This window comes from Taudactylus pleione, unplaced genomic scaffold (genome assembly GCF_031769625.1).
Source record: "Taudactylus pleione unplaced genomic scaffold, aTauple2 ptg000019l, whole genome shotgun sequence".
Classification (NCBI taxonomy): domain Eukaryota; kingdom Metazoa; phylum Chordata; class Amphibia; order Anura; family Myobatrachidae; genus Taudactylus; species Taudactylus pleione.
Window position 1 is genome coordinate 41,052,109 of NW_028284421.1, and position 19,846 is coordinate 41,071,954.

Here is a 19,846-nt window from a genome sequence, read left to right on the forward strand (position 1 = left end):
TCTGATTGTGTTCAGCATCTGAGCTCCATGGACTCTACCTTCCCCTTTAGTCTCATTGCCCTCCTGATCCCCATTGCACAAAATATCTACCTCCTTAAATGGTTGGTTTCTTACATTATGCAGTTGGTGGAATTTTTCAGTACAGGTATTAGTGTTTATTTTACACAAATTGGGGAGCATAAAATGAAAAAAAAAAGGAGGGTACCCAGATCTTGAATGTAAGTAAAACCAATGTTAATAAACATGAAAGGCACCTATTTTCCCTGCACAAAGTAGGAAACATTTACATTATGTGCTACAAGTAAGCAACCATAGAACACTACAAACCACGGTTTAGTCTCCACTAGATGTAATGAAACTCTATAAATAAAGTCTAAAGGTCTAAAAAAGTCAGTCCTTAAGGTGGGTACATGTTTGACACTGTCTCCTGATCCGGTGGATCGGGCCGACATATCGTTGACATCGTCCAGTGTGCGCTCACTATGTCGGCCCATGTGCGCTCCCGCAGGGTTGTTCATTGCATCGACAGATCTGCCATACATGCTGCTCAATCTGTCAATATGATGAACGATGCCAGGCAGATGAGTGGAGTTGGTGCCCGTCATATCGGGTGGTTTGGCACCAGATTGTGTAACGTGTACCAGCCGCCCGATATGTCGGCCTGGCGCATCGCTGGATAGATACATCGGTAAGTGTGCACCCAGCTTTATAATATCACTGGCTCATCACTTATCTGCCCAATTGTCACTCCAACAAAACACCTCAACAAGGGGAAAGAGGCTGAGGTGGAGTCATCACAACCTGCTATCTCTAACAGTGTGCATTTTCATCTCATTGGAAACAAAGCAATTAGTTTGGCTGTGGAGTAGGTAGAAGGTTTGACACTGAAACAGACAACAACAATTAATAAAGACCTTGTCTGGAAATATGAGGTCCTGTATCTGCAGAAAGATAATACCTCCTGACAATATCCCAAAAAGTGATCTCCCCCTTGTCCTCGTCAAGGTATTGAACTGTAGTGTAAAAAATTTAGTTGGTTATCTTCATTATTAAGAGGTTAAATTGGTGGTGACTGATCATAGCATGAGGCTAGACAAATGTATGCAGCCACAATAGGTCCAGCAGGGAATGGGTAAGAAATGCTTTGTTCCAAAAGGACCCACAGTGTTTGAGTTTGAGATGAAAGCCAATTCCTAAGCAGCATGCAGTTTGATCATTAAACCATTCTCTGTAGGGATGACTATCGACGATTCATAATCATAGATGGTTTATGGCCGATGTCGAATGCATTTACCATTGATGGAGAACCAGATGGTTTCCCTCAATCGATGGCACAGCATTACCGAATGTGTGTTTTTTGTTTTTTTTGTAAACAAGGTGCAAGGACACTGAGCGTAGCTTTTCCCCTGACACCTGGGAAGCCCTGCTCCAGTTTCTGGTTGGCCCACAGACCAGTCAGTCAAAGAGCAGGGATGACAGTGGTTGGTGAAACTATTGTCATCCACTGTAATGTTGGTAATCATCGATGGGCACTTGCTATATCGCCATCGATGGTTAGATTCTGCAGAGTTAAGAGGTCTCAACTTGTGAGGGAATGCAAAGCAAAAGATCTGCAAACTAGCAAAGATTTGAGCAATGAAATGTACAGCCCTGACTCTTTTTTTTTTTAGCTAGTGGTTTAATAGCATGCATGAAAAATCATGGGGAAATTTACAGACAGTCTATTAAGCAGTAAACCATATCAGAAGCTCTAAGAACGTGTTCCCTGTCGGTCACTTGGATAACAAAACTTTCAGTTCAGAGAAGGTTTTTAAGAAAAAAAAGCTAAATTGCTTCTTGAGACTGGTTATGTGAGATTAACAAACAGGACAAAGGATGGAGAACAGAGTAGAGGGTAAGGTTAGGCCATATGAGTGGTGAAAGATAGGAACAATTTTGCTGGGCAGCATAATGGAAGTGTGCATAATTTAGTTGGAGCATTCCATGACACTCCAGCCACTCATAAGAAAGCAGGTGGTAAATGAGAACTGCAAAGCATCCACCAAGATAACTCAATGAGTACCAAGGAGCAGTAACAGGGTCAAAGTGTATTTGGGCTGCAAAGGTACCTGGAAGAGCTTGCTTGACAGAATAAGGACTGGGTAGGGCTATAAGGACATTGAGGGGGAAGAACTATTATAGCGGCAAGCATAGTGCTGCTGTAACTCTTCCTGCTTCGCCTCTTGACTGAGGTGACGCAAGAAGCATGACTGACGAGATTAACATCTCACCTGCTGGAGAGGTTGAGTGAAAACTCCCTCCTTCGGCAATCCCTGTCAGGGCACAGAGCATCAGCCTAGTGCTGATGCTCTGTCCCTTCTCGGCCAGCTCCACTGGGCATGTGAGAGATCTTGCAAGCTTCGCAAGATTTTTTAGACTGATGTGTCCCTGCTGTGGTGATAGTGCTACTGGCCGTTCATGCATTGTCAGGCACATCAGCGCGCTTTTTTGTAGGTTGCACCCCTTTTATTTAACACCCAACCGCACTATAATACATGGGGGAGAAGCTGTATCAATATCACTCCACCCCCATATTGCCCCGTCATACATCTTCCCCTGAATGTCACAGCTCCCTCTTGGGCAGATGTATCAAGCCTTGGAAAGTGATAGTGGATGGAGATAAAGTACCAACCAGGTCCTAACTCATTTTTCAAACAACCTGTAAAGTGACAGGAGCCAATTTAGTACTTTCTCCCTCAAAGCTTGATACGTCTTCCCCTGTCTCTAGTAAGGACTGAGCTCCTGGGCAAAAACAAAAAAGTTAGGAAGGGTGCCTTCAGGAGGCCAGCCACTGGGGGTATAAGGACTGCTTGTGAGGTAACTGACAGGAGGTGGAGCTAATATATGGAGGGCTGTAACTCCTATGCCAGTAAGACACGGACTGGGGATTCAATTGTTTAATATGGACTGTTTAGGAGTGTTTCATATCCCTGGTACCAGCTTACCCTCCCCCACTTTTCTTGTCAACAGCTCCTAAGGTTTTATTTTTTTATATTGGAAGAGCTTCAATAAAAACTGAAATAAATCTCTAATGCTTTTAACAGATATGTCACATCAAGTTTTTATTTTAAGCAGTCAATTAAATTAGGAGCGAGGTTTGTATCATGATACGTACATTGTGTGAATGCGCACACCTGGGAAATGTGAGATTCAGGTTGCGTGACTTTTCTGCAAACAACTGCCTAGGAGCAGTGGGGACCCCAAGTGGCAACTGATATAACAGGACCATCTAGAAGGCTGTTAGTGGCCCTTAGGAAATAATGATTGCACTTTTTTTTAATGGGTGGAAATGATAGCAAGCAAGTGTATTTCAGCTAATTAGTCTTTCCAGCATTTGTATCAAAGCTGGGAGAGAAAATTGTGAGATAGTAATAACCAATCAGCTTTCAATTTACATTTTGTAGGCTGCTTAAAAAATGATAGGAGCTGATTGGTTGCTAATTTGTTACAATTTTCTCTCCCAACCTTGATACATGGGCCCCCAAGTCCCTGATTATTCATTGGGAGGGGTGATACAAGAGGTACCATAGGCAAATTGAGGAGGGGGGTTTCCAGTTGCCTGGGAAACCCCACTCCCCACCCCACACCATGACCACAATAGAAATAGTCAAATAGAATTTACTAGTGCTGCATGTCCTCAGTATCACAAATGAAATAATTAGCACCACCTGTGGATCTTTTAACATGTCAGTCAGTAATAAATACACCTGTGCACCAACTAGGAGATGTGGAGAACATGCACTGTTAGAGGTGCACTGCTATAGACAATCAATAGGATTAATTATTAATACCATATAATGCACTATCCAGTGCATGACTAAACCAATATGTACGTATATGTCCAGGGCAGTGCTAGGTTCTTCTGCTGCTCCCCCAGACTTGCTCCAGTGCTCTGCAATGGAGACCACATCTGAAATACATTCAGCTCAGGTTGGATGGCCCTACTGCAGGCCTGGCCAACCTGTAGCTCTCCAGCTGTTGTGAAACTATAAGTCCCAGCATGCCCTGCTACAGTTTTGCCACATCTAATGGCTTACTGTGATCACTGGTCCTGTATGTGCTGGAATTGACCCACAATACACTTTATATGATGCATATTAAAGCTGGTTAAGTGCTAATTGTGCCCTCTTCATGGACTGGCAACACTAATATCAAGCATTTGGAAATCCCCCCCTCCCCCCTCTAGAAAACCTGCGTTTGCCACTGGGTACTGCAATGTTCTGACCTTTTTACCTTAAAATAAAGATCCTGCCTTTTCACCTACTCATGGTGTTGTACACACAAATTGGAATTTACGCAGAAAAAGTAATGCGGGTTTGGAATAGCATTACAAATGCAATTTGCAGGTGCAAATTCTACGTGAGCACTACTAGCGGGGCCCAACTCACAACTAATTAAATTGACCCGTAAGTTTCCTTGATGTTTTATTGCAGTAAAATGTGTGTAATTTTTTTGTGTTCATAGACTGGCGCTAGCCTTACTAGCTACACATGCATTCATTCCTATAAGGAACACTTGGGGGCCTATATCAATTTTTTTTTCTTTACATAACATTATACAACACCTGCAGTTTCAGCATACCTTTTTGTGGTGTAGGAGTTTTCACAGAAATCTCCGGCAAAGTAATTGGCACTTCAAATCGCAGTCCCCCATTATTTTGAATGGGACAATGTTCTGACCTCTATGTACTAAACTCCAAAAAGCAAAGCTTTTCAGAGTTTATCCCTGGTAGTTTACACGAAGCCTATGGTGGCTCCAGGTGCAGGAGAGATCTTTTTGAACTCTCTCGCAGCACCTGGCTGACTCCATAAGCTGACACTGTACGCATGCGCAGTGTCTGCTTCCCCCAGAGAAGTCTATGAAAGACTTCTACAATTTGCAGGGAGAGCGGTTACCGCAACCGATGTACCTGCGAGCTCCCATTGTGGGGATATTTTCATTACAAATGAAAATATTCCTGGCAGTATTGATGCATAATAACCGTGGATGGTCCGCCATTATTAGTACATAGGGAATGGGACAAATGCCGGCGGTTCAAATCACGACAGTGTCAGCCTGAGAGGATGTAATCCCTCCCCCTCCCCCCAACTCTCCTTTAGGGGTGCCTAACCCTAATCTCCACCACCCCCCAACCCTAACACTTACCCTGCTAGAGCCCCTAATCCTAACACTCCCTCTTCCCCCACCCCCCTGTGGCTAAGGGCACCCTGGACTTGCCTTCCCATGGGCTGGTGTCCTTGGCGTTGGCATTAACATAGGCGTCAGTATTTAGACTCCTGTCTTAAATCCCTTGCCGGGATTCCGCTGTCGGGATTGAGACCGGCGGCCTCATAACTATGTCCCAGTACATAGACCCTGTGGAGAGCCCAAAGACAAAATATTCTCTAATGAAATATCACTTCAGCAGAGAAAGTTTTCCTAAAGATGAACTCGAACATTAAACGGTCAGGACTTGCAAATATATAACTTGAGGGTTTTTATTGCTCAGTACTACGAGACTTCTGGATGGTATATTCCCAGGACTATAACAAAATCTCAGGCATGTCTATTCTACAGAGCTGCTGACAGATCACCCTGTAATGGTTGCATATTTATTTTTCTAAAATGGCAAGAAGTGACAAGCTTGTTGGTGAAATAAAAACTCATGCAATGACTTTGGGGTCTAGTTACTAAGCAGTGTTAGGAGACAGAGTGAAAAGTGATAAGTGGTGTCAGCCAATCAGCTCCCAACTGCCATCTGACAGGCTATGTTTGAAAAATGACAGTTGGGAGCTGATTGGCTGGCACCTTATCACTTTCTTATCACTTTTCATTCTGTCTCCTAACTACTTAGTAAATAGACCCCTTTATTCTGGAGGCATAATACATGAGATTCCCTTTGTGTTTCTTGTCCTTACAAAGGGGTAACTCCTTTTTATAGGTAAAATGTAGTAATTGCAACATGTGGCAAAAGCATATTGGTAACCATGGACTTCATAGTATCCAGAAGCACGCTCCTGATATCCTATGGTAATAGATACACTGAGGGCAATTACATTCTATGAAGTAATGTGCTGGGGGATGTCAGTTTTTGACATCTTCATTAACTTGAATCTCCTCTGGTAGGCTTTTACTGCTTTGTATATTGCAACAGTTTAGTGCTTTGCAAGAGATTGCGTTCTGTTGCAGAAAGTTACTCTTGTTCAGTGTAACTTCTCATTCTGCAGCTTCACCTGTCATTCTAAAACTTTGTGCAAGCTTGTTTATAGAGCAAATTGGCAAGGAATTATAGAAATATGGTCTTTGTGGTATGCTGGGCAACACCAAACATTACTGGGGAAAGGCCTTTGCATCTACAGAGCACAGATTTACAATAGTAATTTACATTGAATTAGATCTCATTTAGCTTGCAGAGCTCCTGTTGCCTGCAGGTTTTTCAGAATGCACTAATAGTATGCAGACGTCATTGAGCTCTAATGTGCTTGGGAGATTTTTAACATACTGTTAAGACATTTTGCTCGAGGAGCAGCTTGACTGAGAGGAGCCGTTCAGTTACCAGACTAATGTAATCATCTAATTGGCTTTCATAGATATAATCTCACTGAATAGATTAAACGACAATCTTTTCATTCTGCACTGTGGAGAAACCAGGTCTAGTTCCAGATGGGTGGTCAGTTAAAACTTTGGTTTAGCTGGGTATATAAATTCAGATTTGTCTCAGCTAAAGTCATCTAACAAGGACTTGTATCTGCTTGATTCATTCAATTAAACCCATTTAAAATAAGATTTTGATGCAATAACTTCTACAAATTTAATTAAAATGGCAATGTGTGAATAGGGTTTCCCTGAGAAGAATGCTTTATTAAATGTATTTTGTTTGCATGCATTGAGTAGTGGAAATAGTAATGATAATGGATTGATCGCTTTAAGTTTCCTGTAACATTGAATGTGTGCAGCTAACTTCCTGTCGTTCTCAGTCCCGAACAGAACAGATTGGTGGAGATTGAAGAACAAGCAAGAGCTGCGAAAAAGGGAGTTTGGAGTGAAGGCACTGGCTCTCAGACAATCAGAGATCTCAAATACACAATTGAAAACACCAGGCATTTTGTGGACTCCATGCATCAGAAACCAGTTAATGGTAAGGTGGTTGAGTAGACACATTTCTGAACTGGTAATTCTCACGGTCTACCTTTCTTTCCAAGTTTTCAGCACAACATTTGTCATATCATTTGAGTGTTTAAGAATCAGATTCTAAAGGAGGAGATTCAATTGTCTTGGGCAGCCCCTGCATGGCGTCTGTCCAATTAGGAGCACGACGGAGCAATTCAATTGTTGCTCTGTTTGCACGTTTAAAGTCGCGGGGGGGGCATACGCATTTTATTCTTACGGCCTCCTGAGGTGCTAGAAGAATTGTATGCAAAATCCGTTGTTTGGGTACCCAAACCACCGTTAGATGGGTTAAGCGACTTTGCGCAGCTAGACCCGGTGCTTTCAGGCCTGCTAAATACTAATGGGCGCTCAAACACGGAAACAATTTAATTGCTCCATCAGGCGTCTAGCAGGGGGCACGCAAAATTTAATTGCCCCCCTAAAGATGGGACTAACGGGAAAATTTGTGATAGCTGTTAAAACACTTTATGACACTTCTGTCTCTTTGCCTAGCTTCCTTAAATTCTGATTGTCTAACCACCGCTTTTACCATTGTATTATGCTTATGTGGGGTAGTCATGCAGACTAGTTGTACATTATATGCGAAGAAAATGCATCCCACTTATTTGAATGCTGTAAGAATATAAGCACAGATGTCAAACATAAATCTGTGTTCTTTGGCGATTTTTGTGCATCTTCCTTCTGTTTAGAATAGTCACCATGTTACTCATTTGTGGAGAAAGGTATAAATGACCTGTTCCGACTGCGTTAGCAATATCTGTGTACTACAGTTTTGAAAATGACAGGCCTGGGGAATGTCCTGGATGCCTTGTCCCCAGTGTGTCAGATGGAAACTTATACTGGAAACTTATACATGGGAAAGGAACTTTGCCGTTTTCAGTCTGTTCTGTACGGTTTAAATTAAATATAACTAACATTAGAGCATGAGATACACAAGTGAAAATCTTTGTACTTGTAACAGGTTTGCTAATCTTTGAGTAAATAGGTCTGTGAACAGTCCAAGTGGACATCTATGAAGATAAAGCTCAAACAAATAGTTTAGTGATCATCATTCAATACTGCACAATGTTACAGCTGTAGTGAATAGCAGTGTAGTGCTGTTTGTGATGAGGTTAATTGGTTCCAATTGCCTATCTCCTCTATAAAAACGTTAGCAGACTCTGTAACAAATGTTATGCAGTAGTTAATAGGCTTTCTATCCCAATGGTTTACATACATGTTTCCCCTATCCAATATGGTGACTTCTGCAGAGGAAAAGATGTATGCAGAATCTTGTCTGACCCAGGTTTAAATAAATTTGTTTTACCCCTTTCAGATCACAATGCCGAGTCGCACCTGGGATTTTGTACATGGGTCCATCTCGGGTACGACCCGGCTGAGACCCCTTTCAGACTGGCGACCCGGCTTATTGCTGTGAACGGAACCCGGGTCGCATTGACCCAGCCTACCCGTTCACACTGCATCGCGAGCCGGGTTGAACCAGTGTTCATCCCTGCTTGTTACCAACCTGTTCCATTCACACTGCACAGTAACACTGGTTGCTGCACGTTCACGTGCAATAACCTAGGTTATTGCTGGCAGTGTGAAAGGGATTATTCATAACCGTTCTACAAAAACTCACTAATTTCTTAAGGTCAGAATATAAATATCTTGTGTGAGCAGGATGTTTTTTCAGTTGAAACAAAGTGGCAACAGATTACATAAATAGACACACAGGCTGGTATCCAATTAGCCCAGATAATTTTTCTCAAATTTTTTTTGCCCGAGCGTGTGTTTTTCATGAGAAAAATGTTTTTGTGATCGCTGACAAATGGGGCCTTTTTTTGGTAATTTTTGTTTTGCCTGCATGAGGGGTATCCATTAGCGCCCGAATAATGCTTGGGGCTAACTAGAAAATTATAAATACAGGTCTCCTGTAACCTGGTGTTAGCTGCTACCGTTTTGCATCCAGTATTGTATGGCAGGTCTATTTCACAATGCTCTGTCAAAAAGCTCTTCAGATGATTGGCTTGGTTGTATAGGTAACCCGGATTAAGACCTGTATTACATGTTTTGAAGTGCCAAGATAAAATGAGCTTTACTTAATCCTCAGATTTAGTGCTGCATCACCCGTAGTTGAGACAACTCATGTTTAAACACTAAGCACATAAAAAGCAACAACCTTTCTATTTGAGTCATGTTTGTGGGGAGTTTGGATGGGATCTGTGATCCTTATTGAACTTTCCATAACATTTACAGTCCATATATGTACGCATGTTTCAAATGTACAATGGCAACTGTAATAATGCAAAATGCCACATTAGCGTGTCTTAATTTTGGTACACTGGGGCCTTTGACAATAGCAGTTCATACTAAACATGGTGGTTTTATTAATACTTGTAAGTTTTTATTTGTGCTTTATTAAATAATTTGTTTAATACTTCGGAACAGATCAGCCTGCTTGCTGGTGTTTCTATGCAATGCTAATTGAACTTTCACACTTCCTTGTTCTTAGTTCATCTGTCTGGCAAATGTTACAAAGCACAATTTTGTATGGAATTGAATATTGACACATCTAAAAGCGGAGTTAATTGTGTAAAATACACACTTTTTTTAGCCAGTATTTCAGTTTGAGCTATTGATGGTCAGTCTCATGAACTACACATGGATGAACCTCTACTATAGAAAAATGTATTGTGTACTTCTATGTTCTTTGTGCATAGAATACAATGTTACTTCTTGCTTCCCCCCCCAGCTGTCATAGAACATGTACGAGATGGTAGTGTGGTTAGAGCGCTGCTGCTTCCTGATTACTACCTGGTGACGGTTATGTTGTCTGGAATAAAGGTATGGGACCTCGGTAGAGGTTATGCAGTGCTTACATTTTAGCGTGGAGCTACAAATTTGTTTTCTGTGCATATATAATAGTTTTCATTTTGTTTTCCACATGCTGACTGTTAAAGCTCATTGATGCTTTTGAAAATCTTCATCAAAAAAATTAAACGCCCCTTTTAAAAGGCATATTGATACATATATAATACAAGCTTTTACTTTCATTTTAATTTGTTAAATATATTGAAAGTAGTATGTTCCCTGGAGATGCTTGGCAAGTCTTGAAGTATTTTTATACAGTTTAAATGCTATTCGCTTTAAATGCCTCTAACAATGATTTATGTATTTCTGCATTTTTTTTCTTATTTGAAATGTTTTTAGTGCCCGACCTTTAAGCGAGAAGCAGATGGCACTGAAACTCCAGAACCCTTTGCTGCGGAGGCAAAGTTTTTTACAGAGTCCCGATTGCTGCAGAGAGACGTACAAATTGTCCTGGAGAGCAGTCACAACCAAAATATCTTGGGCACCATTCTTCATCCTGTATGTATCAGCTGACACTTACAAATGCCTTACACAGTCTAGTATTTATTTAGAAATCTAAACTATTTTTTTTTCCTGATGTGTGAACCATGTCTACAGCACAATGCATTTGATTTTTCTTGGCAGAATGGAAACATTACGGAATTGCTTCTGAAAGAAGGTTTTGCACGTTGTGTAGACTGGTCTATGGCAGTATATACCCAAGGCTCTGAGAAACTCCGTGCAGCAGAGCGGTGAGTTTTGTTTGTATGTGTTAGAATTAGTATCACCCTCCCACCAGAATGATGATTTAGGTGGTAGATTTGGATAATGGCAATGTTCAGTAAACATGCTTCTTGGTTATTTAGCTTTGTCTGCAAACTGATTACAGTGTAGTAGTATTTCTGAATAGAAATCAAAACAGTTTGAGATTTGTCAGTGTTAACATGCAAATATGATTTACAGTTAAGAATTTAAATTGGAATGCTGCTGCTGGTGAATCCAGAGACGTTTGGGCAATACAGTAACAGGTTCAGATTATTTTTTCTAGAAGGAAGTAAAGTTCTGTTGCATATCTAGAGTTACAGATAAGATGGTTAATTTTTATGGGAGCGTCAACTGTTTGGCCAAATATGAACTAAAATGCCAATGTTACTAATTATGTAATTGGTACTTTTCAGGGCTGTCCTATTTTTCTGCATTTACACTAGCCATCAAACATTTTGCCTGTTGAGAGTAATCATACTATTAACCACGTAACTGGATTTTTTTATTTCCCGCAAAACCGCTCAGAAATGGTCTTTAATAAAATAGTTACTTTTTTTAATGTATTTGAATATTTTAGTTAAAAGATGTATTTCTAGTTTTGCAACCCCCCTGTGTCCATAGGCCCCCGTTATAAATAAATCCTAATACTACTTCGGTGTGGGGGGGGTACTAACAAAATCCCCTGTATTCTAAACCAACCCTCCCCCTGTAAAAAAGCCTTTCCTTTTTCATCCATCAGGGGGATGCCATTACTTGTTGGGTTATGCGTAGTGAGGTGTGGAGTCGGACACTTATTGAAACTGGCTCCCACCCCCTATATAACCCCTCCCCTTCCACCATGAGCTTAGTTATATTTTTAGGGCCTTGGATTAAGGCACTAGCTAGGTCCTAGCTTTTAGTTGGGTTTAATTTCATTATATTTCTGTTTGGGTGCTTAGTTCCTGGCAACAAGCACTAGCAGAGTGGGAGTTAGAATAGAGGTTTGTGTGAACAGTGTATCCCACTCTAAAGACTGCCCCTGGGAGGGTCACCGAACTGCATAGTCCCTGGGTCTCTCTCCATAACAGACTCACATCTGAGAAGGGGTGCTTGGCAAAAGAGAAGGTAAGCTTTATACATGTTTTATGTAGAAGACCTTGTCGCCTGTGTGTACTGCTTCCCAGCACGCCGCTTTTGAGCAGAGTGGCCGGAATGTATGTAAAGATAAGTATCTTTATCCTTTTTCGGAAAAGGATACCAAGCTTTGGGAAATTCATGGTGGATGCTCCTATTGCTAGGTTGGTAAGGAATACTGTTATTCCCACAACAGTCTAACTCAAAGATCCTATGGATAGGAAGAATGAGGCTGTGCTTAAATCTTTATTCACTGTCTGGAGTCTTGTTGCGCCCAATTCTGGCCATCGCCTGCGGGTGATGAGGGCTATCAATCCCTGGATGAACCAAATGATTACTGGATTTCAATCGGGGGATTTGCCTGAAGCTAGCTCTTTAGCTGATCAAATTTTGGAAACCCTAACCTATATAGGTGATGCTTTAATAAATACTATTCAGGTACAGTCTCATATTTCGGCTCTGGCCATTTCCGCCAGGCGTTCGCTCTGGCTTAACACATGGAAGGCAAACCGAATCTAAGCATGCTTTAGAAGCATTGCTTTTTGAAGGAGCTACTTTGTTTGGTCCAGAATTAACTAAAATGATTTCTTAGGTCACAGGAGGAAAAAGTCCTTACCTTCCTGTAACACCAAAATCCCCTGTTTTTGTTCCTTTCGGACTCAAGGCAGGGAAAGCATTCAGGCCTTCCAGGTGGTACCTAGGGGTCCCTGAAGAGGGACCTTTAGGGGACATGCTTTCCCCAGCACCAGTTGCCCTGCTGCTAAGCCAGCAGGTCAATCCACATGACGTTCATGGGACTGGGATCTGCCCTCTGGTGGGAGGCCCCTTACTCAAATTCCGGGAAACTTGGATTCAATCCAATCCGGATTTTTGGGTAAGTTAAATAGTAACTAGGGGTTAAATCTTAGATTTGGAGGGTCCTATTCCAAAAATATAATTTTTTCACTCCTTTGGATGGTTGCAGAAAGGTGGCTCGCATGCATGCAATTTCTGTGCTTTCCGATTCTGGAGTAATTATTCCGGTTCCGGTACTACAGCAAGTCCTGGGGTTTTACTTCAGCATATTCTTGGCAGACAAACCAGACTAGTAGTTTCATCCCATTCTCAACCTCAGGGGGGGTTAAATGCTTAATATCCATTTAGAAAAATTCAAGATGGCGTCAATAAGGTCAGTCATTCCAGTGGCAAACACAGGATTTCGAGAGGGGGGTTTCCAAATGCTTAATTATATGGAGAGTGTGCCAAGTCCATGAAGGTCATAATAACCACTTAACCAGCTTTAACATGCATCATACAAAGTGTATTGCCATAATTCCAGCATATATAGGACCAGCAATCACAGTATACCATTAAATGCGGCAGAGAGAGTCTCGTTATTCATTGGATAGTGTATTATTATACAGTATTAATAAGTAACCCTTGATGGTCTATAGCAGTGCACCTCTAACAGTGCATGATTCCCAGATCTCCTAGTTAGTGCACAGATCTATTTACTACTGGCTGACACATGTTAAAAGATCCACAGGTGGTGCTAATTTAATTTGATACTGAAAAGAACATGCAGCACTAGTAAAATTGTATTATATAGTGTTTCTATTGTGGTCATGGTGTGGGCTGGGGAGGGTGGGTTGGTTCCAGGCAACCGGAAACCCCCCTGTATTTGGCTATGCATTCCATGGAGGAAGAGGAATTTCTGGCCCCATAGAGATCAAGGATGCCTACCTCCATATTCCTTTATGGAGGGGTCATAAACATCTTCTGCGGTTTGCAGTGGGACATCAGCATTTTCAGTTTAAGGCTCTGCAATTCGGTTGGCCACCACTCCCAGATTCTTTACAAAGGTTATGGCACACATGATATCCTTACTCAGGAGTAGGTGGGGGGGGGGGGGGGCGGTAAATGTGTTGGCTTATCTGGCCGATTTGTTGGCGCCTCAATAGCCCTATTGCAACAACATCTTCAGTTTATCTTAGGCTGCATACACACCAAAAGATATCTTTCCAATCTGTCTGGTGGGAAGGAAAATCTGTTCTTTTTTCTAGTGTTTGGGAGCAAATTTCTATTTGCTCCCATACATTACCAATTTTTTCTACCCACCAGACATTTTGGACAGATATATATTTAGGTGTGTACGCAACCATAGGCAATGCTCCAGAGATTCGGCTGGATCATCAATTTTCCAAAATAAAGTTTAATTCCATCTCAGAGGATGGTATTTTTGGGTCTTCTATTCGACACTGTCAGTGTTTCTTCCGCCGGCAACGATTCAGGATCTATAATCCAAAATAAGGACCATTTTACAGATGTCTCAGCTACTGGGAAAATTGGTGGCTTCATTCGAAGCAGTTTCTTTCGCCAGATTTTAGGCCCAACCAATACAAAACCAATTGCTTCATCAATGGGTAAAGTCAGACCCTTAATTAAACAGGCAGATGTTCAGATTATCTCTGCAGACCCGGCAGTTGCTTCGGTGGCAGCTACAGAATGCAAATCTGAACAGATTGGGTACATGTGTACTTTACGGACTCATTGCAGAGAGAACCCAATGAATGTTTTAAATGGTACTTGTGTACTTTACGTACACGAGTACCGAAAGTTGTCCCCACTCGGACGCGCTGCTCTCGCCACGCTTCGGCCTTGGTGGCTCGCTATGCTCGCCAAAAGGTTATGTTCCCTCTCTATGCCCACTTGGATGGTAGGGAATGATGCTGGACACTGGCTGATGACGTCCGGTTCCTCTCCGTGAAGGGGTTTTAGACATTGCCATGAGTGATAGTAAGTGTAGGACAGTTGGGTTCTCTCTGCAATGAGTCCGTAATGTACACAAGTACCCAGATTTTGCAAATTAATCCTTTGAAGAAGCCGCAGGCAAAATCGGAACTGTGCTAGGGTCTGTTTTGTTGCATGCTAAACAAACAAGACCAGTTACGGCTCAGATAATATATGCATGCGGGGGCAGCAACCTCCTATATCATATCTAAATGACTATCCACTAATGTCACAAAAATAACGACGAGACTATCTGGGACTATAGCACATGAGAGCACCGATGTAGTGTGCTCCATGAATGTGCATGGTGCCCGGCGTCAATTGCTATGACCAGAACTAATTAACTCTCTGAATAAAAAACTGTGTATATATGTAGGATACCTAGTCGCAATGTGTATACAATTAATTTAAGTGAATATATTGAGTTCTACCATCAGCGCCTGGAGAAATTGAACTACTGTTAAATACGTGCCTGGATACAAAGGCAGTATAATAGCGCTGAATAGATCTTTGTTAATACTGGTAAAGGGTGTATGTGATATATTCTCTGTGATATACCAATAATTTATATCCTCTATCTGCACGCTATGGATGTAGAAATAAAACGAGCAGATACAAATTGACATCTAGTTACTATAATTGCAGAATAAATTAAGTCTGCAACATTTTGATACAATCAGACAGCAGCAATATTGTTACCTGACTAGCAGGGCTCTGCTTATCATTAACACTGAATAAAGTACTGATCAACACTATAATTTAATGTGTGTTGTACTGATAAAATATCTTAAGGGTTATACCAATATATATATTTGCTGGAAGTTCATTGGGCACATTATACTCTGTCCAAACTAAACAGACAATATGTGATCGGAGAGGATATACACACTCTATTAAGTGCATTATTTAGTCCCATTATAACGACACAGCTAAACTTTAACCCATTACAGTCATAGTCTGAATAGATTTGGAAGATCGCCGATTCAATTTATTAAAGAACATACGAATATCTTTCAGTGTATACAATAACTAATAGGATAAGTACTCTCTGATTGAATAGTATATAATTAAATGACCTAAAGAAAAACTTTTTCAGTGAAATATTTATATGAATCGCGTATTTACTAGAATTTACAGAATAGATTTAATACACTGATTAACTATTGTATAACAAGTTGATCATTGACCACAGATGATATATTTGATCTCTTTAGATGAGGACATTAGAATAAGGCTGCCTGACGAAGTGACAAGACCCGTAGCACATTATTTTAAATTCTAATTTCTTTAATCTATATATTTTTAATACTTCGCCGTTCATGAATTTCTCGAGGGGGCTACATGTATTAATGTACACTCAATAAAAACTGTTTTAAAAATTAACTATTAATTTGACTGGTTCACCTACAGTATATAGTACTTTTTTCCCTTTTCGTTGTGTGTATTTAGACGATAGTAGGTAGCACACCCCCCCTTATTACATATTACTATAAACTATTAAGACAACATATAAATTCTGTATATTTAGGATAGGTTTCGAATAGAATCTGTGCGGTATTTCATACTTACATATACAGATTTAGTCAATTGTCAGTAATGGACCATTGTCACCAGATGCCAGCCTAACAGGATGGGGGTTGGTGGTTCTAGACGGGCACCTACAGGGTCTCTATCCGTCCAGAAGGTCTTTCAATCAATATACTGGACTTAAGGGTAATTCGATATGCATTGGTTCAGGCTCAATTCCATCTAAGGAGCCTACCAGTGCAAATCCAATAAGACAATACCATGGCAGTTGTTTATATAAACAAGCAGGGTGGCACACGCAGCTGGCAAGCATTGAGGGAGGTTTTTCACATACTTCATTGGGCAGAAAATTGGGTTCCAGCTATTTCGCCAATTTACATTCCAGTGGTGGACACAGTGTGCATTTACGAAAGTGCAGGTTTTTAGATGTGGGGGCTTGGACTGCACACCCTAATTTTAAACAGTAAGGGGTAGATTTACTAAAGTGCAGGTTTTTAGATGTGGAGATATTGCCCATAGGAACTAATCAGATTCTAGTAGTCTTCTGGAAGGAGCTAGATATATGTTGAATAGAATCTGGTTGCTATGGGGCAACATCTCCACTTCTAAAAACGTGCACTTTCGTAAATATACCCCTAAGAGTTGCGAACATGCTGAGTCTTGTAGTACCATGCAGGAAAAAGTGCTCTTTCTAAGCACTAAAAACACCTATAGTTATTGGCTGTTGGCCTTGTCTGCACTGCCATGCAGATTTTTTTGGGGTGGTGCAGGTATTGCACTGTTTTCGCAATGTGGCACAATGACATAATTTGACTGGTTACAATTAAGAAGCTTGACGTATGGCATAAATAATTTTGTATGAGGAAAAAATAAAAAAAAATATATATGTGTGTGTGTGTGTGTGTGTGTATATATATATATATATATATATATATATATATATAATTTTTTTTTTTTCCTCATACAAAATTATATATATATATATATATATATACATATACATATACATATTTTTTATCAAAAAATCTCTATACACTCTGTAGACAAGTGGTTAGACACTCCCATGTAAGCGTGCCACTAATATGGGAGGCCCATTCACTTGCAGTTCTACGGAGACAACAAATGTCTGTCAAAACGACAATGCCACCTATCATTTCCAGGGTGGTGCCTAGACTGGTATACAGAAAATTTGGCAACCCGGATGGACTGTACAGCTCAGAGTCAAGATCTTAACCCCACTGAGAACCTATGGAGCGACTGGTGCGTTCTAGGGCAGCTCGACCTTCAGTGTCAGTTGATCACTGTACTTAAGGCGGAATGGCAAAACATACCGTCTGCTGTTGTCCAGGCCAAGAACTAGTGGATTGTTTGCCAAGAAGGGTGTCTGTAGGTCTGCCATGTGTAGTGATTACTCCAAAGTACCGACATCCATAAAATCTTGATCTATTTCCTGTCTGTGTCCAATCATTTTTGTCTACATAGTGTGTGTGTATATATTTTATTTATTTAGACTTAGTGATACTGAAGTGATCTTAATGCTGTATGCTTATCTTCAGCCACATGCATTGGGTAATTTATGCAAGTTTTAGGTAATTGGCACATCCATCATTAGTGGCCGCTGGGCATTCATCAATCTATGAATACTGAAAGTTTTTGGAATGTGATTGCGGGAACTGATGCCATATTAAGATGGTGGGGACAATGTGTTCTCAAACTTGCCTGTGATTCTCAATAGAGTTTCTAAATTAAATTATTTAAGACTGGTAGACAGAACCCATGTTGTCCAAAATGTATGTACTCTTGTTCCTTTAAGCACATGTTGTGGGAATGACCAACTTGTAGAAATTTTTGGTATAGTGGTTTGACATTGCATTTAGAGTTAAAGGGTTATGGATCCTCTCGAGGCCTAAAATCTGTATGTTTGAGATTACATTAGAAGTATACAAATAAACATTTACGTACGTTTATTAATCAGCATAACCAGATTTGTTGTCAGCACTTAGATTACAGGAGAACGCTGTTTACAAAGATGGCCATCCCCTGGAAATGAGATTGAGTTACACGTTTTACATATTTTAGTAGAAAATAACACGCAAGACATGGTCATAAGTGATCACCATTTAATGGTATTGGCCATTTTAGCCACACCTATTAACTGGTGCATACAGTCATGCAATATCACTAGTGAAATGTTGCCTCCCAACAAGTCATTTCAATAAATTTTGGCCCTTCATTCGATGCCCTGGTCAACTGTAACTGTTGTTGAGGGGTAGGTTATGCAAGGTCACAGGGGTTACTGAAGCACGTAAGTAAAAAAAAGATACATCCGCATTGGTGTTGGTATAATAGATAAACAGTGTCTGCATACAGTCAATAGGTCGACACCAAATGGTCTGCAGTTAAGAGGTCAACAGAGATTTAACTTGGCAGGGTCAAATGGTTGACTGGGTCAAAAGATCAACACACAAATAGTCAACACTTTTTTTTTTTTTTTTTTTTTATATATATATATATATATATATTAACCCCAAACCTCCTTTAACTTTACCGTCCCCTTCCGCAGCCTAACCCTAACTGTCTCCTCCACTAAGTGCCTAACCCTAAAAATTATGAAAAACCATGTGTCGACCTTTTCTGTGTCAACCCTTTGACCCTGTCGACCTTATTGACTGTCATTTTAGACACTAGATCATCCATCCGAATACCATTGGCACAAGAACTGTTTTTATGCACGTTTTCATAAATTAGCAGGAGTGGTGTAAAGCGCACCACTGACTACTCTGAAGCAGTGATAAAAATGTCCTCAAGAGTGACACAGCACTCTTCACCAGCTGGCTGTCTGAAGGTGGAATCTGTTTTTGGCTGTTACCAGGAGAACACTTCCTGCCCAAATTTGTACTGCCAATTGTAAAGTTTGGTTGACAATGGTCTAGCTGTTTTCATGGTTTGATCATTGCTTAATACTACAGCATACAATGTGATTCTAGGGAAGTGTCCTTCCAGCTTTGTGGCAACAGTTTGGGGAGGGCTCTTTCCTGTTTCAGAATGGCAATGTCCATGTAAGTCCGTCAAAAAAAATGGTTTGCAAAGTGAGGTATGAAAGGACTTGATTGGCTTCCACAGAGATCTCACCTCAACCCCATAAAACACATTTTGGATAAATTGGAAAGATTGGGAGCCAACCCTTCTCTCCCAGTTGCTAATGCTGTTACAGTTGTATTCACATTCCTGAAGCCATTTTTTTTAAATGTAGTGGAAGCCTTCCCAAAAGAGTTGAGGTGGTTAGAGCAGCAAAACTGGGACCAATTTCATACCAGTACTTGTGGTTTGAAACAAAAGATGTTTCAAACTACAAACTCATATGGGTGTGGTGATGGTATATTCATATTGTTTTGGCTGTTCAGTGTGATTATATCTGCCTGCTTGATCTAGATAATGGTGAAGATGAACATTACTAGTTTCTGGCTTGTCTGGCCCTGTGCATATTATGTACAACTCGGTGACCTTTTTCACCTTCAGTTGGGTTACCGGTGTTTAGGCTATTTCTTTGGACAGTTGCGTAATCATTTTGGAGTCACCCTTGAGTATTTCATAGGTGGCTGCTAATTAACTATTTAAGTATTAACTATTCAACTTTTTTTTCTTTTTGTTT

General features: G+C 40.7%; 1 protein-coding gene across 2 annotated transcripts in view; it reads left to right on the top strand.

The window, feature by feature from the left end:
- Window positions 1-19,846, top strand: part of SND1 (staphylococcal nuclease and tudor domain containing 1) — an 876,127-nt gene that overhangs the window by 51,569 nt on the left and 804,712 nt on the right. For both annotated transcript variants that reach the window (XM_088447470.1, XM_088447461.1), the window contains exons 5-8: window positions 6,996-7,156; window positions 9,923-10,014; window positions 10,381-10,539; window positions 10,666-10,772. In XM_088447470.1, coding sequence (XP_088303596.1) covers window positions 6,996-7,156; window positions 9,923-10,014; window positions 10,381-10,539; window positions 10,666-10,772 — 519 coding nt within the window. The remainder of the gene's footprint in view (window positions 1-6,995; window positions 7,157-9,922; window positions 10,015-10,380; window positions 10,540-10,665; window positions 10,773-19,846) is intronic.